Source organism: Sinohyriopsis cumingii, chromosome 3 (assembly GCF_028554795.1).
Source record: "Sinohyriopsis cumingii isolate HCF-2022 chromosome 3, ASM2855479v2, whole genome shotgun sequence".
In the NCBI taxonomy this organism is placed as follows: Eukaryota; Metazoa; Mollusca; class Bivalvia; order Unionida; family Unionidae; genus Sinohyriopsis; species Sinohyriopsis cumingii.
The window spans coordinates 66,740,915-66,764,503 of record NC_142963.1 but is presented as its reverse complement, the minus strand read 5'-3'; the positions used below and the strand labels follow the sequence as shown (position 1 = coordinate 66,764,503).

The 23,589-nt window shown below is 35.7% G+C and overlaps 1 protein-coding gene across 2 annotated transcripts in view; it reads left to right on the top strand.

Annotated features, from left to right (window-relative positions):
* LOC149803016 (uncharacterized) overlaps positions 1-23,589 on the top strand; it is a 42,603-nt gene that overhangs the window by 5,037 nt on the left and 13,977 nt on the right. For both annotated transcript variants that reach the window (XM_089952571.1, XM_089952572.1), the window contains exons 4-8: positions 2,747-2,959; positions 12,019-12,132; positions 16,486-16,623; positions 20,974-21,099; positions 21,788-21,864. In XM_089952571.1, the coding sequence (XP_089808697.1) occupies positions 2,747-2,959; positions 12,019-12,132; positions 16,486-16,623; positions 20,974-21,099; positions 21,788-21,864 (668 nt within the window). The remainder of the gene's footprint in view (positions 1-2,746; positions 2,960-12,018; positions 12,133-16,485; positions 16,624-20,973; positions 21,100-21,787; positions 21,865-23,589) is intronic.

Here is a 23,589-nt window from a genome sequence, read left to right as displayed (position 1 = left end):
AAATAGGATACAAATATAAAAGTTATAATTAAAAAATTTCCACTTTAGATTTCCTTGCATATTTTAATATAGTATCCTAACAGTAATTTCATCAAATATTGTTCTTACCCTGGGAAGATATTATGTCTTTGGCTAGGCAAGGACAGTGATGTCATTTTAAAATGATGCAGTTAGGTTGTGACAACATGATTGACTCTCCTTCCTTGCAAAATCATGTGTAATCATTCCCCCTTATGTGATTTGATGTGTTTTATTTTTAAGATCCCCTGACCTATACATTGGTAGGTTTTGAAGTGGGACTGTACACAAATAGGATAATGCATCTTTCTTGAGATTGATCAAATTAACAGCAGTATCCAACTGAAATTTCTTGACCATCTCAATAAAAATACTTGGACAGGTCCAGATAGCTTTTTATGTCGTGGAGCCAAGCACCTTGTTTTTAATGGAACTGTGAAAAGTTTTAATTTCATACAGTTATATTATCTCTGTTAAACAAGTTATTCAAAACAAATAATAACATAAAAACAATTACTCTCCACATTTTGTTATCCTTGAATTAGGACATAAAACTCAATCCAACACACCTGTGAATGTAATACACATTTTGATATTCTTGAAATAGGACATACAACTCATTCCAGCACACCTGTGAATGTAATTCACATTCTGATATCCTTGAAATTGGACATAAAACTCATTCCAGCACACCTGTGAATGTAATACACATTTGGAATGGTTGAACATCAAGATTTGCAGCAGTAAAATCCAAAATATATATTTTTACACTTTGAATCTCACTATGATGTAGCATTTTTTTTCTGTGTTAGAATGAGATAACAATTTTGTTGTTTGGAGATATGAGGAATGTAATATTTTTTTTATACTGTCAGACATAGATTTTGTTTTTCACCCAAACCATAAATTTAAAGATGCAAAGAAAAATGAGACACATATAAAGAATCCCCTCCCAGCCACACCACTGTTTTCTTTCTGTGTTTCAGTTCTGGAGATCAGTAAAGTTATTTGATAAATCAATATCATTTCTGTAATCTGGTAATAAATTATTAGCTGCTGCATGTGTTTGTTTTATATTATAAGCAATAAAAAAAATTGAATGCATTGTATATTCTTTCAATGCACGTGTATCTATACAGTATTCACTACCTGTAATTTCCAATCGCTGCCTCAAATCAATATGTTTGGACATAAGTAAAGATAGATGAAAAAAGAGAAAAAGCACAATGTATTCAAACACTAGCATTACTGAAAATGAAAGAATAATAAATGATACCAGTAAATGAAAATTAGATTTAATACTTTTTCAAATCAATTCTTCATTCAGGTGAAACTGTTGTCAAAAAATTTGAATCCTTGTGAAAGCATGTCTCATTTTATCCATGCATGTTTATTCCAATGAACAACCTGACTGTAAAATACTACAACTATTGTTTAAAGTACAATTACCATACTAATGAAACACTAGGTACATACACTAATTACTGCAGAGTATTGAAGCTCACTCTTCGCTGAATTTTGGATGAAACCACAGTGTCTTGTTGTGTCGATCAAGTCTGTTGATGCACACAAAAGAATTTCAGGCAAATAATCCAGAAATCTTTGAATTAAAGAAGTATAGCATCCTCAAGGTTACAGTTAATTAGTTCACGTTTTTGCACATTTTCATGTGAGCTGCAATATTCAGTATGAATCAACTTAATCTAGTTATAAAGTTTAGTGGTTTAAGTTGGTACATACAAGAAGCAGACTCAGTTTAGCTTGCATCTTTGTACTTTAATAGGCTTCTGAACACATCAAATGTTGACACTGCTTGCTGACTGCACTGAGCAAGAGGCAGCTGGTCATATGTTTGGTTGACATGTGGAATGATGGCATTATATGAACTGACAGTTAAATTTTGCAACTCTTAAGCCACTTTGTTAATGCCATGATTGTTAGAAGGTAATTGATGGTGTAAGTTTATGGACAGTGTTTTAAGGAAGATAACATGCAGATATATTTTAATAACCAATTAGCTTAGTGTGTTTGGTTGCATTGGCTCCCTTGTATGTTGAGTATTAGCAATTGATCTTGACATGTGATTGATTTGTGTGCATATTGTTTATAGCATTATTTAACCATTGAAGAGACCACCATAGTTGATGTTTTCAGTTATTTTAATCCTTTATTTAGGGTATATGTAGAGGTTTATCCACCAATCAAATAGCCATGCCCTCAGCATCATTAGGAAAGTCAAAGCAAGGAAAATGTAACTTGGACTTTCATTCTTGTCAAGTGTATAGCTTTAGAATCATTAAAGGTATTTTAATGACACTTTAATCAGTTATAAGGGTCCCAGGTAGCCAAGTGGTCTGAAGTGCTCACCTTTACTGATTGCTGCCATCTCATCTCTGTCTGCATGGGTTTTAGTCTTGGGCTCAGCAAATATGGGTATGTTAGAAAACTGCCAGTAGTTTCCTATGGGTTGGTGGTTCTTAGTAGAGTTTTTCTGGGTTCTTCCCCCACAGATTACACTGGCTGCCTTGTATAGTCATCTTGTGCTGAAAAATAGTGTTAAACCTTAAAACAACAACAACAATCAGTTATATATCATGTCTAAACAGTATGTCACATACAAAAGCTATAGTCCCAGCTTTGTGCAGTACTTCAAAAACATATATTAAAAAAATTACAATATTCATTATTTCTTGAGCCCAAGATTTAATTTCTGTGGTGTTATGTCTAGGTGTTGACTCCAACCATGAGGACAAGCAGGGAGGTGGTGACTATGACTTCCAAGACAAGTGGAGAGGTGCTGACCCCAACCTTCAGGACAAGCGGGGAGCTACAGCATGTTTTGAAGCCGCCAGTAAGGGGCATGTGGAAGTTCTGAATGAGCTGATCTGTGCAAAAGCTGACCTCAATCTGCCTTTAACTAAGGGAACGTCACCACTTTTGGGTAGAGATTAAATTTTGTGTATGCAAATGGTGTGCAGGAATTTTGTTTCCTTTACAGCTTTTTAGTAATTTCTATTAGGATGCCATGTCTGTTATTTCTTTCCTATTCTATTATCTGTTACAATTTTTTGTATGTTAATTGCTGTGAAGATAGTAAAAGATTAGGCTCTGTTATAAGGTAAGTTGCCTAAAGTATCATTGTTTTTTTTTTGTGATCTGAACATCTCACTTGTATTTATAACAATTATGGTTATTGGTTTTGTTGACACTTTTGGGTTGTTATTTCCCTCTTTTGCACTGCTCTGGTGGGCTAGAGGTTAGAACGTCAACCTTGGATGCAAAAGGTTGTGGGTTTGAACCCTGGCTGATATTATACCAAAGACTTATAAAAATGGTACTAACATTTGCCTTGCTAGGTGTTAGGACAGGTTGACCCAGTGTCAGGATTACGCGACTGGGTGGGACATCATGCTACATGTCTGTGGCATGATGTCTCAGTGCTAGACATCACTATAAAATGCCACACTACAGACACTGTAGTGATATGACGGAAAATTTTTACGTTAAAAAGCTAAAGCGAACACACTTGCACAATTCCTTCTTTTGTCCTTTATTGTCTTTTCAGATATACAATGGCTGTAAAATATACCAAGTACAAGAAATTTAAAGTCAGCAGGACAGTTGCTACATATGCCTCACCTGTACAAAATGCACATCAACGTAATCTAGTTGCACTTGCTGTTCATGGCCAGAAGGACATGGTCTCTTAAGCTGCAGAAAAGTTTCTATGGGAGAGAGAAACCGGTTAAGTTGAAGTCAGTGGATAGCGACATCCAAAAATGTCATCTGTGGCTAGTGTGATGTGGGATGCTGCAGTCTTCCCCTTCTACGATGTTTTGAGCCATACTACCAGCTATCATCACATCCAGATAACTATACATGAAGAATTGATTGGCATTGGAGGTGTCTATTATGCATCAATTTAAGGCATTGCTTGAGTCGAAGATGAGGAGACTTGTTCAGGAGATGACTTTCCAGTTGTTACTTTTGAGTAACTTTTTTACCCCACCATTTGTCCCGTCTTTCCAATACAATCTTGGAAGTGATATGAGACCTTTCTTCCAATTTTTTACAGCTCACTGGTCGTAAGTCTTGCTTGCCTGAACATGGCCTTGATGCCAATAAGTCGGGGCAAATGGGGTATGATACTGACCTGAATGACATGTTTTGCCAGTTGCCACATGCTGACATTCCAGTTGCTGACCAGCTAGTCCAGCTGACCATATATATACTATGTAGCAACCATAGTTCTATGAAGGGATGTGTCACATTTTGGACAACTGTCACGTGCTTTTACAGAGCTGACTCTTGAGCAGCATGAGCTGTTTGTCCATAATTTAAGGGCAGAGAAATTGGGTTTCTTCTTGTAAATGGTTCCCAACAATTACCAAAAATACTTAACACCAGAAATACCCACCCAAAAACAACCTATAGGTGCCAGATGGGCAGTTTGGATAGACCTTTTTCCACAAAAGTAATGGACAATTGAAGCTGTTTCATAAAGGCTTTTGATTCTAGTTATCCAACCTCTCCCATCTAATATTTCCCTTCCATGATGGTGATTGGAAAAGCAGAAATTTTACTTTAGGGAATCAGTGTTTTACTCCAGGCAGGTGGCAGAGACAGTTCACAAACTGAATTTGCTTGGGTTTTACTAAAGTTTTTTTCTGATCCCAAAAGCCAAAGGCAAGTTCAGACTATTGATAATCTCAGCTGGTCCATCAAATACATAACCATGTTGAATCTCAAGAAGGAAATACCACAGTAAGGTTTCATCAAAAGTGCTAAGGTTGCAGTTAGTTTTGATCTGATCACTTTAGCCATACTTTTATATCCCTATACATCTGACTTTGAGCAAGTCCCTTTAATTTGCATTCCATTGAGCATTTTTCTAATGTAGTGCTTAGCCATTCAGCCACAATATCAGCTTACGGGCATTTATGAAAACAATTACATTGTTATCTTGTTGAGGTCTTCCTCATCAGCAACAACTACATCATATATGTGGATGGTGTCCTTCAAGAACACATGGTAAGTTCAGTTTTTCTGAAAGAGATGAATACCATTATTTCACTTTTCACCAACCTGCTCATTCAAGTAAACTGGGATAAGTCAGATCATAGTCCTATTACACCCTTCCCCTTTGAGTAGATAGTCGTATTACACCATTTCCCTTTGAGTAGATAGTCCTATTACACCCTTCAACTTTGAGTAGATAGTCCTATTACACCCTTCTCTTTTGAGTAGATAGTCCTATTATACCCTTCAACTTTGAGTAGATAGTCCTATTACACCCTTCCCCTTTGAGTAGATAGTCGTATTACACCATTTCCCTTTGAGCAGATAGTCCTATTACACCCTTCAACTTTGAGTAGATAGTCCTATTACACCCTTCTCCTTTGAGTAGATAGTCCTATTACACCCTTCCCCTTTGAGTAGATAGTCATATTACACCCTTCAACTTTGAGTAGATAGACCTATTACACCCTTCAACTTTGAGTAGATAGTCCTATTACACCTATTACACCCTTCAACTTTGAGTAGATAGACCTATTACACCCTTCAACTTTGAGTAGATAGTCCTATTACACCTATTACACCCTTCAACTTTGAGTAGATAGTCCTATTACACCCTTACCCTTTGAGTAGATAGTCCTATTACACCCTTCTTCCCCTTTGAGTAGATAATAGCTGTGCCATCGGCATCTAATTGTACTACTACTACTGTACCATGAGCATAATTTATTAATTGGATGTTTCTGGAATTTTTATTGTAAGTGTTTTCCCCTTCACATCCAGTATTATTGTGACCTCTGTGTCAATGCCTGAACATACCATGAAATGTATTACGGTATACTGCAATTATATTAGGGACCTTCAATTCCATTTTCAGTGGTGAGGCTCATGTAGTTTTGTTTTTTCATTTCCTGCCCTCAGATTTTGGGGAAAAAAAACTTGCTCTAATCTATATAAAAATAATATGTTACTGTGTCACTTATATGATTTGAAAAGAATTAATTATCTTGAGATAAAAGGAAAAAAAATATGCTGGCTCAGAAGAAAATTCTAGCCACCCCTTCACATGAAAATTAAATAATCAGTACTTTACAGTAGATGAAATTGTTATGTGTGCATTAATTGTTGTATAAGTTGTCATCTAAAAACTGTAACTAAAGTGCGTTGATTAAACTTACACTATAGCTGATACCTATAAAGAAACTGTGCTGACATTATTGAGCTTGTTGATAAAAAATAGGAATTATTGACACTGAATTTACTAGCAACACTCTTGACATAATAGGCTTCAGAACTTCGGGATGTAAACACTTGGACAAGATATCAGTCAGAGAGGGCAAGTAAACATAAAAGTGCCGACTCAACAAACAAGAAAATATTTAATAGACTAGAGAAATTGCATAAAATTCAAACAGACAACAACTCCTCTCCTGAAAATCTTAGACTGCTTTTCAGCATATTGAGGAATACATGTACTTTACACGTTAACAGACACTTGTAAAAATGACATTTTTTTCTTCTTTTCTTCAGTCAGAAATTTTTCCAAAAGTTGGATTTAACCCAAAAATATCTTTGACAACATTCCAAAACTTTGTAAGTTCTGGTGTTTTTGGAAACGGATCATTTGAGTTGAGATATCAGGGGATTGTGGACTACATGTAAAGTTTACTGAGCTGTAAAAGTGAAGAGCTTGACAACATGCAGAAATGACACACCTCCAGAACTGAAGATTTGACAATGGAAGTACTCCAATGAGCATGGACAATTTTGTATTTTCAAAAATGTCTCTACACTTTGTTACCAAACAATTTTACTCATTTCAAATTATAATCAAACAATTGTTAAATTGACTTTAGCAAACAGTCACAACAAAGTAAGTAATCAGGCCAATTGACCTTACGCCAGAAGGTAGATTGCTCCGCCTACCGAACACATGACTTGACAACCTCTTAACCTCCGACAAACATTCTGTGAAAATTGCAAGTGTGATAACATTAAAAGATATACCAGACGATATTGGTGAGCAATATTTGCCTAATGAAACAACACTGAGACAGAGACAGAAGGCAAGAGAATTTATCCATGGCTTGCAGTTCTTTAAGTTACGTCGCTATGCGGAGAACTCGCCCCATGGAGAACTCGCCCCCACGTATCTGGAGAAGTCACCCCAGAGTGGTTGGAGAAGTCGCCCCAATTGGTTGGAGAAGTCATCCCAAAATTTGTCACCCAAATAACCTTTTTATAACAGAATTAAGTCATCTTTTATGTGATTCATATTTATATTTTTATATATACGCGATCACAAGAGATATTAACTAAATTAAAGCAATATCATAGTAATATTTATAAGGATGAAATTAAGTCTGTATATAATCTAATGAATGATGACAGTATAGTGATTAAAAAGGATGATAAGTCAAACACTATTATTATTGTGAATCAAGATGATTATGTTAAAGAAGTTGAACGTCAATTAGAAATTAAATAAAAAATTTCAACATGCATTAATGAGATTGCTAAAAATAATAATTCCGTATGTGAGGAATTTGATACTTTCCCTCTTAACATACGTAGACCTCAAAAATAATAACTCCGTATATGAGGAATTTGACACTTTCCCTCTTAACATACGTACGCCTCAATTCTACATATTACCCAAAACTCGTACAAATCCTGACCATAATTTACCTTTAAATTTTCCAGGACGACCCATTACATCAGGTTGTAATTCATATACTGAAAACCTATAAAAATGTATTGATATTGTTTTACAACCTTTAATGAAATCACTTCCTTCATACATTAAAGATACAACTACTTTCATTAAAAAGTCGAAGTCTATTCCACATCTCTCTGATAATTTCAATCCTGGTATCATTAGATGTAACATCACTATATACCAACATTCCACATGCAGATGGTATTGAAGCGTGCACATATTTTCTTGACAACAATCCTAATAATAGCACACTATCTAGTGAAGATATTTGTAAAATAATAAAAACTTACCTTGGAAAATAATTATTTTCAATTTAATAATACAAATTACATATAGATAATGGGTATTAATATGACTCCTATATACTCTTCCCTTTCATGGGTGAATTAGAAAAGGATTTGATTCAAAACAAAAAGTTTAATCCATCTCTTTGGTTCAGACTTTTAGATGACATATTTATGATCTGAAAGCATTCAACTGAAGAACTGAAAAAAATTATTGATCGCCTAAATCATTTTCACCCAACGATTAAATTTACTTATACTGCATTTAGTATGCATGTTTCATTTTTAAATGTAAATGTGATAAAAAATATTGACAACACTATCTCTACAAATATTATTAAATTGCATCTTATAATTTGAAAAGCAGAGCACTTACAGATAACACTTATTTTTCGTTAAGTACAGAAGTGGAGTTGATCAAATGGAAAAGTTGAAAAATTGCAAATTTTATAAATTTAATAAGTTATTATGTTGAAGAAAAACAACAATAAATAAAGCCTTAACCATGTGGCGACATCTCAGAATTACTATATATGATCCTTGGGGCGACTTTTCTAGGCAAAGTGGGGTGACTTCTCCGAACCGTTGCGAAATATTTAATTATATACAATAGCCGAGTCGATATCAACAGAAGCAGCTTGTCGGAGGAAAATGGCGGACGTAAACAGTGCCTGGAGGTGTGTATAATAGCGCTCGCTGATTGGTCAATCGAGTAGAATGATTGACAACTGGCGATAGGTCAGTTGTTTTGAACTTCTTTGTTAGGCTCTTAACATACATGTCCAACAAGCTGAGTCAAACTTTGATTGAATATTGCCAGATAGCAGGGGAACTTACTTAGCAGCGATGGTACAGAGTGACAAAATTCCATTTAGCTGCCATATTGGCATATGTGACACGTGTCAATCATGTGACCAAAGGTTCATATACATGATTATATTTGTAATATTCAAAATTAATTTGTGACACATACAACTACTTTGTAATGTTAATAATTTTTTATGTCATTTGTCATGAAAAATTACAAAATGCTTTTAATATCATTGCTTGGGAGTTTATATCCATTCCTTGCTGATGAAAACCACAAAAGTACTGGTACAAAGAAAATACTGTGGTATACTGGTGATGCAGTGCGCCTTGAATATATATCTACATAATATCATATGATGAATCTGTAAGATGATTTTCATATATAATGCTCCATTCATTATTGTGTTTCAGATATCTCACAACAATGTTATCATCATCAGTATTTTTTATATTACTTTTTCCATTGCAGTAACTTTTCTTTTGCAGTGGTTAGAGTGTCTGCCTTGGATGCAGGAGGTTTTGGGTTCGAGCCCTGCCTGAGTCGTACCAAAGACTTATAAAAATGGTACTAACAGCTGCCTCACTAGGCGCTCAGCATTAAGAGGTTAGTGTTATGACTGATTGGCCTGGTGTCAGGATAATGTGGCTGGCTGGGACATGATGCTACATGTCTGCTGAATGTTGCCTTAGTGTTAGATGTCACTATAAACTGCCACACTAAAGAGATCGCAGCGATATGACTGAAAAATTGTTAAATCTACATTAAAAATCCAAATCACATGCACCACACTTTTGCAGTATGCACATAGAAAAGCCCCAATGGGACAGACTCCCACCTGGCTTTCATGTATGAATTATGCATGCATTGATAGATGTCCATTTTATTTTATGGTTCAGTGAGGTTTGGAAACTTGCCAAGAGTTGGTGCACATATAAGAGAAAGCCACTGCTTCCTTGTTTTCCTTGATCCCATGAGGGTATTGAATCCTTCCCTGAGTCCTTAGGGCTCATTAGAAGAACACTGGGATCTTCCTCTTGTTGGTTATTCAGATGCAGGTTATGGTTTAAAACAGGATCCATCCCATGGGAGGAAAAACACTGGAAGAGGGTGAGTACATTTCCCAGTCTTTTAGTACCAGTTAGAGCCCCGTCATCGATACATGGACATGCTCCTTGTCCCTATGCTGCCAATCAATCCTGCTTTGGACAAGGAATTTGTGTATAACTTCAGACTAGGAATGGACTCAGATTGGTATCTCCATCCCCCTCCAATGTTCCCTATTCATTCCAAAGGGGGAAATCCAGTTCAGGGAAGTGAATCATTTATTCCAATATATGACACCATGCCTTGGCCTAACAACAGTGCCTAGGTTGTGGGTTATGAAACTACATTGTCAGCTTGTGTCAAAATTATAGGTAGGGTGGTGCAGGTTTTTTAACTCATATGACTGTGGATGGATGAGAAGTGTTCTTGACCTTCTGGAAAGTCTGCTACTAGGGGCAGTTTCATTACACCTTGTCAAGAGTTTCCAGGACAAGGATGCCTCTATCACTAGGTCCTCCTCAACAGAGTGACATGGGATGGAAGGATGTCATGTCAGAGTTTGTTGAGGAACAGGCTGTGACAATTTCTTCTCCATATTGTCCCCTGTCTTCTTCCATCCATTGGCTAGTGCAAATGAAGAAGAGGAACTCTCTTCCTTTGATAAGGCAGTAAAATAAAATTCATTCTTATCTTCCTGGATTTGTGTCTCAAGCCTTCAGACTCTGAGAACAAAAAATTCTCTCCATTTTGGAGAGAGTCTAGGTAGATGTCGCTCGCCAGAGGGATCTAGTGATCCCCATCTTTCAGTATTTCATTGACTGTTATTGCACAAGAGTCTTAAAGAGTCTTTCTCACAGGATCTGGCCCAATACTGATCCACATCGACCCAGCTAGTACTTGCTCTGAACCTAGAGAAATCAGAACTAATCCATTCTCAGGATTTTGTTTATGCAGAGATGAAATTACCTCACCAGTCTAGGGTGAGTTCACTGGACAGGATATGCAGAATCCTGTCTCTTTTGGTAGTTCTTCAGGCCAAGACCTTGTTACCTTTACCTATCCTCTTGGGGATCTTGAACTCACACAATGGATCTGATCCCTTTAGCAAGACTTTACTTGCACCCTCTCCAGTTTCTGCTTTTGCAAAAATGGAGACTGCACAGAGATGGATCAAGCTAGATTTCTTTACAGTTCATTTTGGTTGCTTTAGAAGCAAGAAGAAAGGGTAGGAAGTGTCTTCATACCTATTAAGGGATCCACTGATATTTAGATGTCTGGTGGATTGTCTTTACAATCAAGAGAGCTTACTAAGAGGGATCTTTCCTTCATGAGAATTAAAGCCCATGAAGTTTGGGCTGTTGCTACACCTTGGGCCCACCTAACTCATTAAAGGCCATTAAGTTTGGGCTGTTGCTACACCTTGGGCCCATATTATTCATTATTCGAGGGTGTTACGAAAGCTGGCATCACATACTACGTCTTGTTCTACATTTTGATCTTTGATGCTCCTGAGCAAAGGCATGACTTCCTTTGACCAAATAGTTATAGCACAGAAAGTGACCCAATTTGCAATTTCAGCTCATGAGATTCAAGTAGTTTCTATGTCTCATGTTCAAACACAATGTTTAAATCTGAGATGTAATAGAATACATTGGCTGGCATGCAGTCAGTCTTTCCAAGGTCTGTCTCTCAGACCTAACATCAGAGATAATAGAATTGAATCTGGTTGGCCCAGACAGTCACCAAACCAGTTAATGTCAACAAAGCCTCCTAACAGGCACATGGAATTAACACATTTGCTGGACTGGACTGGATTTGTGTACTGAGGTCACATGTTACATGGATGTCAGTTTTGTTGCCTTCATGTTAGGAAAGAAGTTTGTCCTTCAGATGGAGAGTCTTGCTATTGTTATGTTTGTCAGGGATGTCATGTTCCAGACAGCTGGATTTGAGAGGTAGTGGAATTTTAGTGATGTCACTGAGAAACATAATTTACTAAGAGTTTTACTTTTCTAAATTTCATATAGGTTTTTATTAGTTCTTAAATTGTTATATTCCCTCTATATTTGAAGTCTATTTTGTTTATTGTAAACCCTTTAAATCCTAGTATTACCATTCTGTTCCAGAGTCAATTTATACAAACCATTTGGATGTGGCTTTGAAGCTGATCCAGGGAGGATGTAATGTGAACCAAACTGACAGATGTAATCAGGCTCCCATCCATGCTGCTGTGGCTTTAGGTAGATGTTCATACAATACATTATTAACATCTGCATGCTGAGTACCCCAGGTTCCTACCAAAATAGACTGAGTATTCCTAGTTGGGTTTTTCATATAATATGCTTCATTCTTTCATAATCCAGTTTCATCCAGATGGTTTTAGTTACATAACTTTATGCCAGGATTTGTTGTCTAAATTGCAAGAGCTCTATGCTTGCAAACTGTCATTTTTCTTTTGCTTGTTAGCTCTCTGTGCTTGCAAATAGCCATTTTGCGTGCTTGTTAGCTCTCTATGCTTGCAGAGTCAATTTACTTGTGCTTATTAGCTATCTATGCTTGCAGTCATTTTACTTGTGCTTATTAGCTCTCTATGCTTGTAAATAGTCATTTTGTGCTTATTAGCTATCTATGCTTGCAAATAGTCATTTTACTTGTGCTTATTAGCTCTCTATGCTTGCAAATAGTCATTTTACTTCTGCTTGATAGCTGTCTATGCTTGCAAAGTCATTTTACTTGTGCTTATTAGCTCTCTATGCTTGCAAACAGTAATTTTACTTGCACTTATTAGCTCTCTATGCTGTGCGGCCAAGTGAGCTTTTGATACGATTTTTTTTCCCTGTGCATTGTCTGTCATTCATTCACAATTGTTATTTACCAAAATCGCTTGAGCAGTTTGAACATGATTTTTCAGGGGACATTCAACATCAAGGCCTTTCAGATTTGTCAAGGTGACCATGATCCATTAAAATATGACCACCATTATTGACAATAGAATTTAACCATTAGACATATTATTTATACATACATACACACACACACACATACCATAATTCATATATTTTTTGTACCCATTAATTTTTCATGTACAATCCAGTTATCAAAATCGTAATTATTTAACTGTATCATAATTTTTCATACATATCACTTTGTATTTTTTGAAAAAATCCTTTAAATTATCAAACATAAAATTTCTACTAAGAAGATTTAGGTTTGCAAAAATCATACTGCAGATATATATATATATAAATTCTGACAAGTTTAATCATGCAAATGAAACTGAAAATATGTCACAAGATTCTGTTCAAAAGGCTTAGTAAATATCAGCTTTAGTTTCAGACTGCTTACTATACTAACTATCCTGGCCGTGACTGACTGACCCCACCCCCTGCAAACAATCCTGCAGGCACCCATGTGCATAAGCTCTCTTGCTGTCATTACAATATCTACTGGTGTTTGTTAACAAATGGACAAAGGACTTCACAGACCATACCTATTATCGTTAATTAGTTCTCCTTATTAAGTCCATCACCATAACAAAACACCACATGCATTTTAAAATGAGTTTGGAAGACCTTTGATATTTTCTTATCCATCAAAAATTTCATCTCAGTATTTGCTAAAGTCAAGACCACAGACCACTGGTCAACTAGTCTTATTGTTTCATTATTGTCATACAAACATAAAATATAAAAACCTAGTCGTTTTCTATTGTAAATACATATCAAGAAAGTCACAAGTACATTTAATTCTAAAACATTTAATATTTTCATTTAAAAATCACATGCATGTTGTGAAATAAATGTAAAACAAACTGTTTTGTCATTTTCAAAAGAATGTTATGAGTAACCTTTGATATAGTTTTAAAACTGTCTTTATAATTTTGTTACTGATCACATCATCTGTCACTTTGTCCGTAAGTCTAAAAAAACAAACCAGCCTCGTCACAATAAAAAATATTCTTGCTGTCATATCCCCTGCATATATCATTTAGTCTTTTGTTCCACTCTTCGACAACTTTATTATTATCATCAGCTGATTCTCCACTAATATTAAGGAGAAGTGAGACATAGCATTGTTGATGTCGATGGTGGTTGTGGCATTGGCTTCAGTGGTAGCAACTAAATGTTAACGTTTTATGCAAGCCCACAGCTCTAAACCACTCACAGGAATTTAATGAATCTTGCTTTGCATAAAGTTTAGGGAATGGGCAATGCATTTTTATCAGTCAGTCCAACTTCTGTGGGGGAAAGGTTGGAGTGGTCAAGGATCATCTCTAATTTCGCTGTCTTTTGAAAGAACTGAATGTTGCTGTGAAATTTGCCTTTGTTGGAATATTCTACAAAAAGGCTTGTTTTACAAAATTTGAAAGTGTAAGAGAATAATTTAACATAAAATGAAAGAGAGAAATAAAAAGTGACCCAAAATAAATGCTCATACAAAGAGAGAGAGACATAAACACAGAAGATACTGGGTTTCATGTCAGTAGAAACAGTGAGAAGTCCCTAAACCAGATATTGTTGGCATCAATATTTCATCTGTTTTAAAGAGGTTACCAGTTTAGAGGGGTTTAGTTTCTATAAGAACTGCTCAAATGACACCAGAAAATGTGGCTCATCTTTAGAGGATCCCTGTTTTTAAAGGGATAAGTTCCTCTTGCTTCTGAGCTTTCATACATAGTCTCTAAGTTTAAATTATCTTGTTTCAGCATATTTGCTATTAGTCTGAGTTTCCTATGACCCTTGCCACCCCATTTTTTTGATATTTGGACATTTATTTTGGGGTGTAGGGTCAGAGTGCATTCCCTATTGAAAAGTTGGAATTCGCTGACACCATTTAGTAGCGGCATGGGGTAGCCGCTTTCAAGCCAACCCAGTACACTTGAATGACCTTTCATCGAGATATACCTGCATGAAATTGCTAGGAATATGATTTGTTTTCTCAATAATCATGAGCATAGCAATCGTCGTGTCTTTAATCCATTGACAGACTAGACGAAAGTACGTCATTACTGAAATTTGACCTGGATTTGGCCATTTGCATTCCGAATCACATGACTATACAAATCTCAGAACCTACATGTCAATGACATCAGAGGTCATATAGTCACGTGACAATAAACAAATTTCCCAACTTGTTGTACATAGAATTTGGACATATATAGAAGTCACTTAATGTTTGTAAATAAATATAATGCACATTTAATTCCCAACATATTTATTCTGAGAACAACGAACAGAAACCTGTCGGTATTGCAGCAGGGTGGAGGAAACCATTTTCAAGAAGTACAGAGTACGTGTCAGTGATGTTTTTTTGTTGGTGTCACATGATTACCACATTGACATGTGCTCTTCGTAGTGAATCTGGTTTTCTTCAAATTTCTTCAACATTTATAGATTTTCTTCGTTGTTTATACAGTAAATATTTTGAGAAGTTTATGTTTTTTTATTTTTCTATAAAAATTACATGACTTTTATTTATATGTTTGATTTGTTTTTCTTCAGCAACACTAGAAATGGTCTGTTGTTGATATTACATGACTGTATGACCTCTGATGTCATTGAGATGTTGGTTGCGAGAGTTGTGTATTCACGTGACTAGGATAACAAATGACCAGATCCAGGTCAAATTTTAGCAACGATGTACTTTCATCTCATGTGTCAGTGGATTAAAGACATAATGAATACTATGATCGCAATTTTTGAGAAAATAAATCATAGTCCTTTCAATTTCATTCAGATATATCTAGATGAAAGGTCATTCAAGTTTGCAGGGCCTGCTAGTAAGTGGCTTCCCCATGTCGACACCAAATGGTGTCAGTGAATTCCAACTTTTCGATAGGGAGTGCGCTCTGACCCTACACCCCAACATAAATGTCCAAATATCAAAAATGGGGTGGCAAGGGTCAGAGGAAACTCAGACTAATTTGCTAGCCAAGATTCTGATATGATAATCCTATCTACACAATAGCAGATTAAACATATATTGGTGCTTTGTCTTTGAGACATCTGTTGGATTTCATGAGTTTTCTCCTTATTATGTATGCCAAAAAACCAGTAGTGTAGTGCAATGTACATTGTTCAAAAATGTTGGGGGCAATAGACCTAAAAAGGATACTTTGGAAGTTTAACATCGAAAGTATAGCTATGTACCAGAGGGAAGCCATTCCAGGTGTATTTGAGTGAAAGGTATTTGTGCAAACATAGACTGGCACTAGAAAATTGCTTATTTATGATTCCATTCAAGTTGTGTGCTTCCCTTGTCTTGATCATGTAGGAACAGTGTTCAAATTTGAACAAATTAATTTTGATCGGATGCAGTTGTTTCATGGACCTGAAGCACAGAAATATCTGCTTGATACGTCAAGGTGTAGATAGAGTTGTCACATTGGAACCATGGCTATCAAAGATGGTGTTGCAGTAAAGATTGAAGTATTGCATCTAAGAGTTTGACATTCTCTCACTTCCCTAGATGATTAATTTAGGAAGTAACTCTAATAGAACTGTTTTTATCCATTGAATAAATTGATTTTGATAATTGACATTTGTGATAATAGTGACCCAGAAAGGTCTGCCTATTATTCTCTGTATTGGCAGTGTCAAAGTACTTTAATGAGGAGAAGGCGACCATGATGAGCCTGATTAGGGCCCTGGTGGAGGCAGGATGTGACCTGAATGTGGGAGACCAGTTGGGAGAAAGACCCCTATATCAGAGTGTTTGTGGTGGAGATCATGGTAAGATACGAATTTCTAATGTGCTGTATTATTATTTTTTACTTGGCTTTTTTCAGTCCTTTGATTCTTATTTCATTGTGTCTATTATGTGTACTCACCAAATATGGTTTGTTGGTAGAAGAAATTTTGAAAATCTGTGGTAATCTCTGGGCAGCCTGTTTTGAAAATTTAGTTAGTCCTAGTTGCGCATATTTTATACAGTTCACTTTTAGTCCATATCATACGTTGATGTATTCACAAAAGACAAACAATTGTGAGTTTTGTTTGTATATGGGTTCTCCTGAGGAGCTGGTAGTCTGGTCTTTTATTAGTTAATGTTTGTGTTTTGTGGCTTTAGTGCCATTTTTAAACACATGATATAATTTAACATAGAATTTAACATGGCGACATGTAAATTCGGTAAAGGAAGAATCTGGGTAGATCCCGTAAGGAACCACCAACATGCAACAAACTACTGGCAAGCTGTTTCACATCAAAGACTCGAATCGACACAGAGAGAGGTGAGATGTGAGTGATCAATAAATCAGATAATGAGAGTAGACACATGCAAGCCTCTTACAATCAGATAATGAGAGTAGACACATGCAGGCCTCTTACAATTAGATAATGAGAGTAGACACATGCAGGCCTCTTACAATTAGATAATGAGAGTAGACACATGCAGGCCTCTTACAAACATAATGAGAGCAGACACATGCAGACTTCTTACAATCAGATAATGAGAGTAGACACATGCGAGCCTATTACAATCAGATAATGAGAGTAGACACATGTGGGCCTTTTACAATCAGATAATGAGAGTAGACACATGCAGGCCTCTTACAGTCAGATAATGATAGACACATGCAGGCATCTTACAATTAGATAATGAGAGTAGACACATGCAGGCCTCTTACAATTAAGTAATGAGAGTAGACACATGCAGGCCTATTACAATCAGATAATGAGAGTAGACACATGCAAGCCTCTTACAAACAGATAATGAGAGTAGACACATGCAGGCCTCTTACAATCAGATAATGAGAGTAGGCACATGTGAGCCTATTACAATAAGATAATGAGAGTAGACACATGCAGGCCTCTTACAATTAGATAATGAGAGTAGACACATGCAAGCCTCTTACAATCAGATAATGAGAGTAGACACATGCAGGCCTCTTACAATCAGATAATGAGAGTAGACACATGCAGGCCTCTTACAATTAGATAATGAGAGTAGACACATGCAGGCCTCTTACAATTAGATAATGAGAGTAGACACATGCAGGCCTCTTACAATCAGATAATGAGAGCAGACACATGCGAGCCTATTACAATCAGATAATGAGAGTAGACACATGCGGGCCTTTTACAATCAGATAATGAGAGTAGACACATGCAGGCCTCTTACAGTCAGATAATGATAGACACATGCAGGCCTCTTACAATTAAATAATGAAAGTAGACACATGCAGGCCTCTTACAATCAGATGAGAGTAGACACATGCAAGCCTATTACAATAAGATAATGAGAGTAGACACATGCAGGCCTCTTACAAACAGATAATGAGTGTAGACACATGCAGGCTTCTTACAATCAGATAATGAGAGTAGACACATGCGAGCCTATTACAATAAGATAATGAGAGTAGACACATGCAGGCCTCTTACAATTAGATAATGAGAGTAGACACATGCAAGCCTCTTACAAACAGATAATGAGAGTAGACACATGCAGGCCTCTTACAATCAGATAATGAGAGTAGACACATGCAGGTCTCTTACAATTAGATGATGAGAGTAGACACATGCAGGCCTCTTACAATTAGATAATGAGAGTAGACACATGCAGGCCTCTTACAAACATAATGAGAGCAGACACATGCAGACTTCTTACAATCAGATAATGAGAGGAGACACATGCGAGCCTATTACAATCAGATAATGAGAGTAGACACATGCGGGCCTTTTACAATCAGATAATGAGAGTAGACACATGCAGGCCTCTTACAGTCAGATAATGATAGACACATGCAGGCATCTTACAATTAGATAATGAGAGTAGACACATGCAGGCCTCTTACAATTAGATAATGAGAGTAGACACATGCAGGCCTATTACAATCAGATAATGAGAGTAGACACATGCAGGCCTCTTACAAACAGATAATGAGTGTAGACACATGCAGGCCTCTTACAATCAGATAATGAGAGTAGACACATGTGAGGCATCTTACAATTAGATAATGAGAGTAGACACATGCAGGCCTCTTACAATTAGATAATGAGAGTAGACACATGCAGGCCGATTACATTCAGATAATGAGAGTAGACACATGTGAGCCTATTACAATCAGATAATGAGAGTAGACACATGCAGGCCTCTTACAATTAGATAATGAGAGTAGACAAATGCAGGCCTCTTACAATTAGATAATGAGAGTAGACACATGCAAGCCTCTTACAAACAGATAATGAGAGTAGACACATGCAGGCCTCTTACAATTAGATAATGAGAGTAGACACATGCAGGCTTCTTACAAACAGATAATGAGAGTTGACACATGCAAGCCTCTTACAATCAGATAATGAGAGTAAACACATACAGGCCTCTTGCAAACAGATAAGGAGAGTAGACGCATGCAGGCCTCTGACAATCAGATAATGAGAGTAGACACATGCAGGCCTCTTACAAACACCAGTCTTCACTCAACTACAAACTTATATGCTTTAGCTAAACAGAGGGAAAAAGTCAATGACCAAACATTTGCTGCAGGAAAATGTGCAGAATTCTAAGTTTTTTAACACAGTCATTTTTTAAATATTTTTTGGTTGCCCTACCAGGCTTTCATAATAGGAAAAATAGTTGCCTGGCATTAAATTTTAGTTATCCTGGGCTCGTAGGCAATTGATTTTTCTATCTGTGTTTATGGACTTACTAAAATTGGTAACAAAATATTACATCCACTATCCTTTCATCTAAGTTTTAGGTTTCAAGGGAGCGAACTAAGATTTAAGAAAATTATTGTACCTGATAGTAGTCTTCACTTGGATGTTGTTCCAGTAATGGTAGTAAAAAAGTACAGAATTATTTTAAAAAGAAGTCTGACCTTTTGTAAACAAGGATCACTTCATCACTCAAAGTCATTAGTATTCTGAATACTTTCATTACAATTTTACATCAGCTTGCAACAAGTTTTCAAGTAATCTTATGAGACAGTTTGTTTTGAGAGCTTATTCTTTATTAGGATGGCCCATTCATGTGATATACAATAAATCATGAAACCATTATGTTGCATGGTCATGATGTCATTGACTCATACATGACAAAACACTAGATTTGTTGCATCATGCAGCTTAAATTTATTATTTTTAAGCAAATTAAATGGTGAATATTTACTAATTAAAACTTCAGAAATAATTAGAAATTTTCATGAAGCTGCATACTGACCTCAGCTTTGTGTTGTTTATTATAAGATTTCATGGTTCATAAAGCTTCATATTTAACCCAAAGAGGTTTATAATTGCACATTTGTATCTTGCAAGGTGGTATCAGCTTTGAAGGTGGAAGAAACCTGAAAACCTTGATGATACAATTGATTTAAATGGGTTGCATTAGCACTTTAATTTATTGGCTTATTGATTAAAACATGGATCACCGATGTACAAATCATATGCATCTACCCCTGCACTAAATGATTGATTGATTGCTCTTGATAGCCATGGTGGATAAAGTAGTCATTTTACTCTTTGTGGTTTGGATTGGTTTGGTTTCGTGCTTTAAGGTGCATCAACACAAATAGGTTATTTAGTGCCAAGGCAATTTGAGTAAAGTGCTTTACCCAAGGACACACCACAGTAACTATAAAGTTAACTCAGGCTGGTATAATGATAGGATTCAAACCTGCCTCCTTTCGGTCATGAGTTTGGCATACTAACCACTGAGCCACCATTGGACCTCTCTCCTCTTTGGTTGAAAGTTTGATCTTTAGTCGATCACATGCAATATTTCATGGTTACAACTGAGTGGTTTTCCAGTATGGCCACCATGGCAGCCATCTTGAAAATCTTGTTACCACTAATGTTGAATGAATGGTCACACCAACATGGGGTTTTCACTAAAAGATTTCATACAATGTCAACTTTATTTAAAAATGATAAATGTGCTCTCTGACAGCCAATATGGCCAGCACAGCAGCCATCTTAAAAATCTTATCATTACTTTTGAATGAAAGCATACATACTTGTATGTTTGTTGGATTGTTTCTGCATTGTCCATGAATCATAAAAAATAGTTGTTTGCTTGCATCCTTTGGATGATGTTGTCAGACAATAGTTTTATTTTTAGACAACTTTTAACTATATTTACAGAACTGACTAAATACCTTCTTGATAAAAAGGCTGATCCGACTGTCATTACAAATAAAGGGGAAGGTATTCTGCATGCTGGTGTATATGGAAACAAACCAGATATGATGGAATTGTTGTTAAAGGCTGGTAAGAACTATTTTCTCATAATTTTGTTTCTTTTATTTTGATCACATGGTTTCAGATAGGTTTTATTATGAATTCTTTTATGTAGCAGTTTACCAATTTTGACTTACAAGTACCTGTCAATAATTACAGAATGTTTATTTTAACAAAGCTGATTATTATGTTTGATAACAGAAAGAGCTATTGCACTCATTTTAATTACAATCATCTTTTAAATTTGTTTTTTGACCTCTTACATTTTTTCAAAATCTTAATTCTTTCATTGCAATTATTTAACTTAAAAATCCTGGTTCATTTGCTGTTGCAAATTGTGTTCTTTGAACTAGTTTCTAAACATTGTTGCTTGTAGAAAAAATATGAATGTTGCAAAATTTTAATCCCATTAAAAGTCCTGTAACATTTGCTTCAGATACTGGGATAAAGAGAATTGAAATTAAGGACTCATGCAATATATAACTGTTTTTATTTTAATTGACATAAATTTCTCTCCTCTTCTTTGCCCATCTTTTTATTGATAAGTCTTCATCTTGTCTTTGAGAACCATGTATAAGTCTTATAAGTCAAGTCCAACTGCAAGCTGTTGTTTTATTTAGGGGTAATCAGTAGAACAAATAACATTGAGTTTTTGTTTGAGTTCATGCCTTATAGGGTTTAGTAATGTTTTGTGAAGACAAATTGTTTTATTTTTCAGGTTGTCCCATTAATGTAGTAAATGAAAGAGGAGAACACCCATTGATGACTGCAATCTTGAACCATTCTGATATAAAGGTAAATACATGGTCCGATAACTATATTGACATTTAATCTTGCCTTAATTTGGTTCTTAAATCTTCAGCATTTTCAAGTACATCGCGTATGATTAGAAATAAATTTCCATACTTCCCCAAATTTAGCAGAGTTTTCTATTGTACTTACTCTTGTGTCATATTTCTGCAATAGACAGATTTCATGGTGCGTTATGCAGATAATCTATGCTGTTTGTTTGAAATCGTAAAAACAAATCTGTTGGCTCAATACGTAATAACATGGGTGATTAGAATTATTTATCACTATGGAACTTGCATTGCAAACAAAATATAAAAAGAAAATTTCAGTCAGAACATGGTTGAATTACAGATTGTTTATGCATGCTGCATTAACTCGGTGATCTGAGCCTGCAGTCTAATCAGATGCAGCTTTGAATGTCTGTGTAGTGTAGGCATAGCATTTATGTTGCAATGATTACCTTGTTTCTAGATAAGCCCATGTTTTGATCTGTTTACAACTTAGAATTTTCTAGAAAGGAACTTTGGAGCCTAATCCTAATCCTCTCTTTTCTTTTGCCTTTTTTAAAAAATAAAATCTTGTTTACTTGAAAAATGATTTATTCTTGCAATAACATTTGAAGCAGAAATCACTTGTTGTATTCAGGTTTTGATTTGGGTGGATTTATTTATTGAAATTATAATTCACTGGAAATAGAAATTCTCTTAATTATTATTCTTGGACAGAAAAATTAATTTGAAATCAAAGTAAATTCTTGCACTGTATTATTGTGATTAATGGATATGTGTTGACTTGTAAAATGAATGTTGTAGACCCTGATCTACCAGCTCATGATATGACGATAGATTCAAATCTTGGACAGAAAAATTAAATTTTAATCAAAGTGAATTCTTGGACTATTATTGTGATTAATGGATATGTGTTGACCTGTAAAATGAATGTTGATGACCCTGATCTACCAGCTCATGATATGATGACAGATTCAAGTCTTTGTTATTATGTAGAATGAATGGTGTAACCCAGATCTACCAGCTCAGTTTGCATTGTAATCTGAGTCTTACTGGACCTGTAGAATGAATCATGTAGCCCTGAGCTACCAGCTTATTATCCAATGACAGATTTGACTTTCATCTGACCTGTAGAATGAATAGTGTAGACCCTGCTGTACCAACTCTTTTTGCAGTGGCAGATCTGATTCTTTGTTGGTTTTTATATAATGAATGGTGTGGACCTCGCTGTACCAGCTCAGTTTGCAATACAGATCTGAGTCTGTGTTGACCTCTAGAATGAATGTTGCTGACTGTGATCTACCAGCTCAGTATGCAGTGGCAAATCTGTCTGTATTAACTTTTACAATGAATGGTGAGGACCCTGATCTACCAGCTCATAATGCAATGTCAGCTTTGAGTCTATGCTGCATGCTGTTAGGTGCACATTACAGTAGTAAAAATTATGGTGATGGACATATTTTACAAACACTCTTGAAAGTGTAAAGCTCTCCAGATTGATATATTTTTTAAAAAAAGACATACTGTATATACACAAATTTTTTTATGTGTCCCAGAACTTTTCTTTTTACTTCCGTCATGTGTCCCAAGACTTAGGAAATTAAATAAATTGTGTTCAATTTGCATACACTCCACCAAACTGGCCACACCACATGTTACAATAAAATAGATAAATAAATTACTTATTTGATAATAAAATGAAAGAAACTGACCTCATACT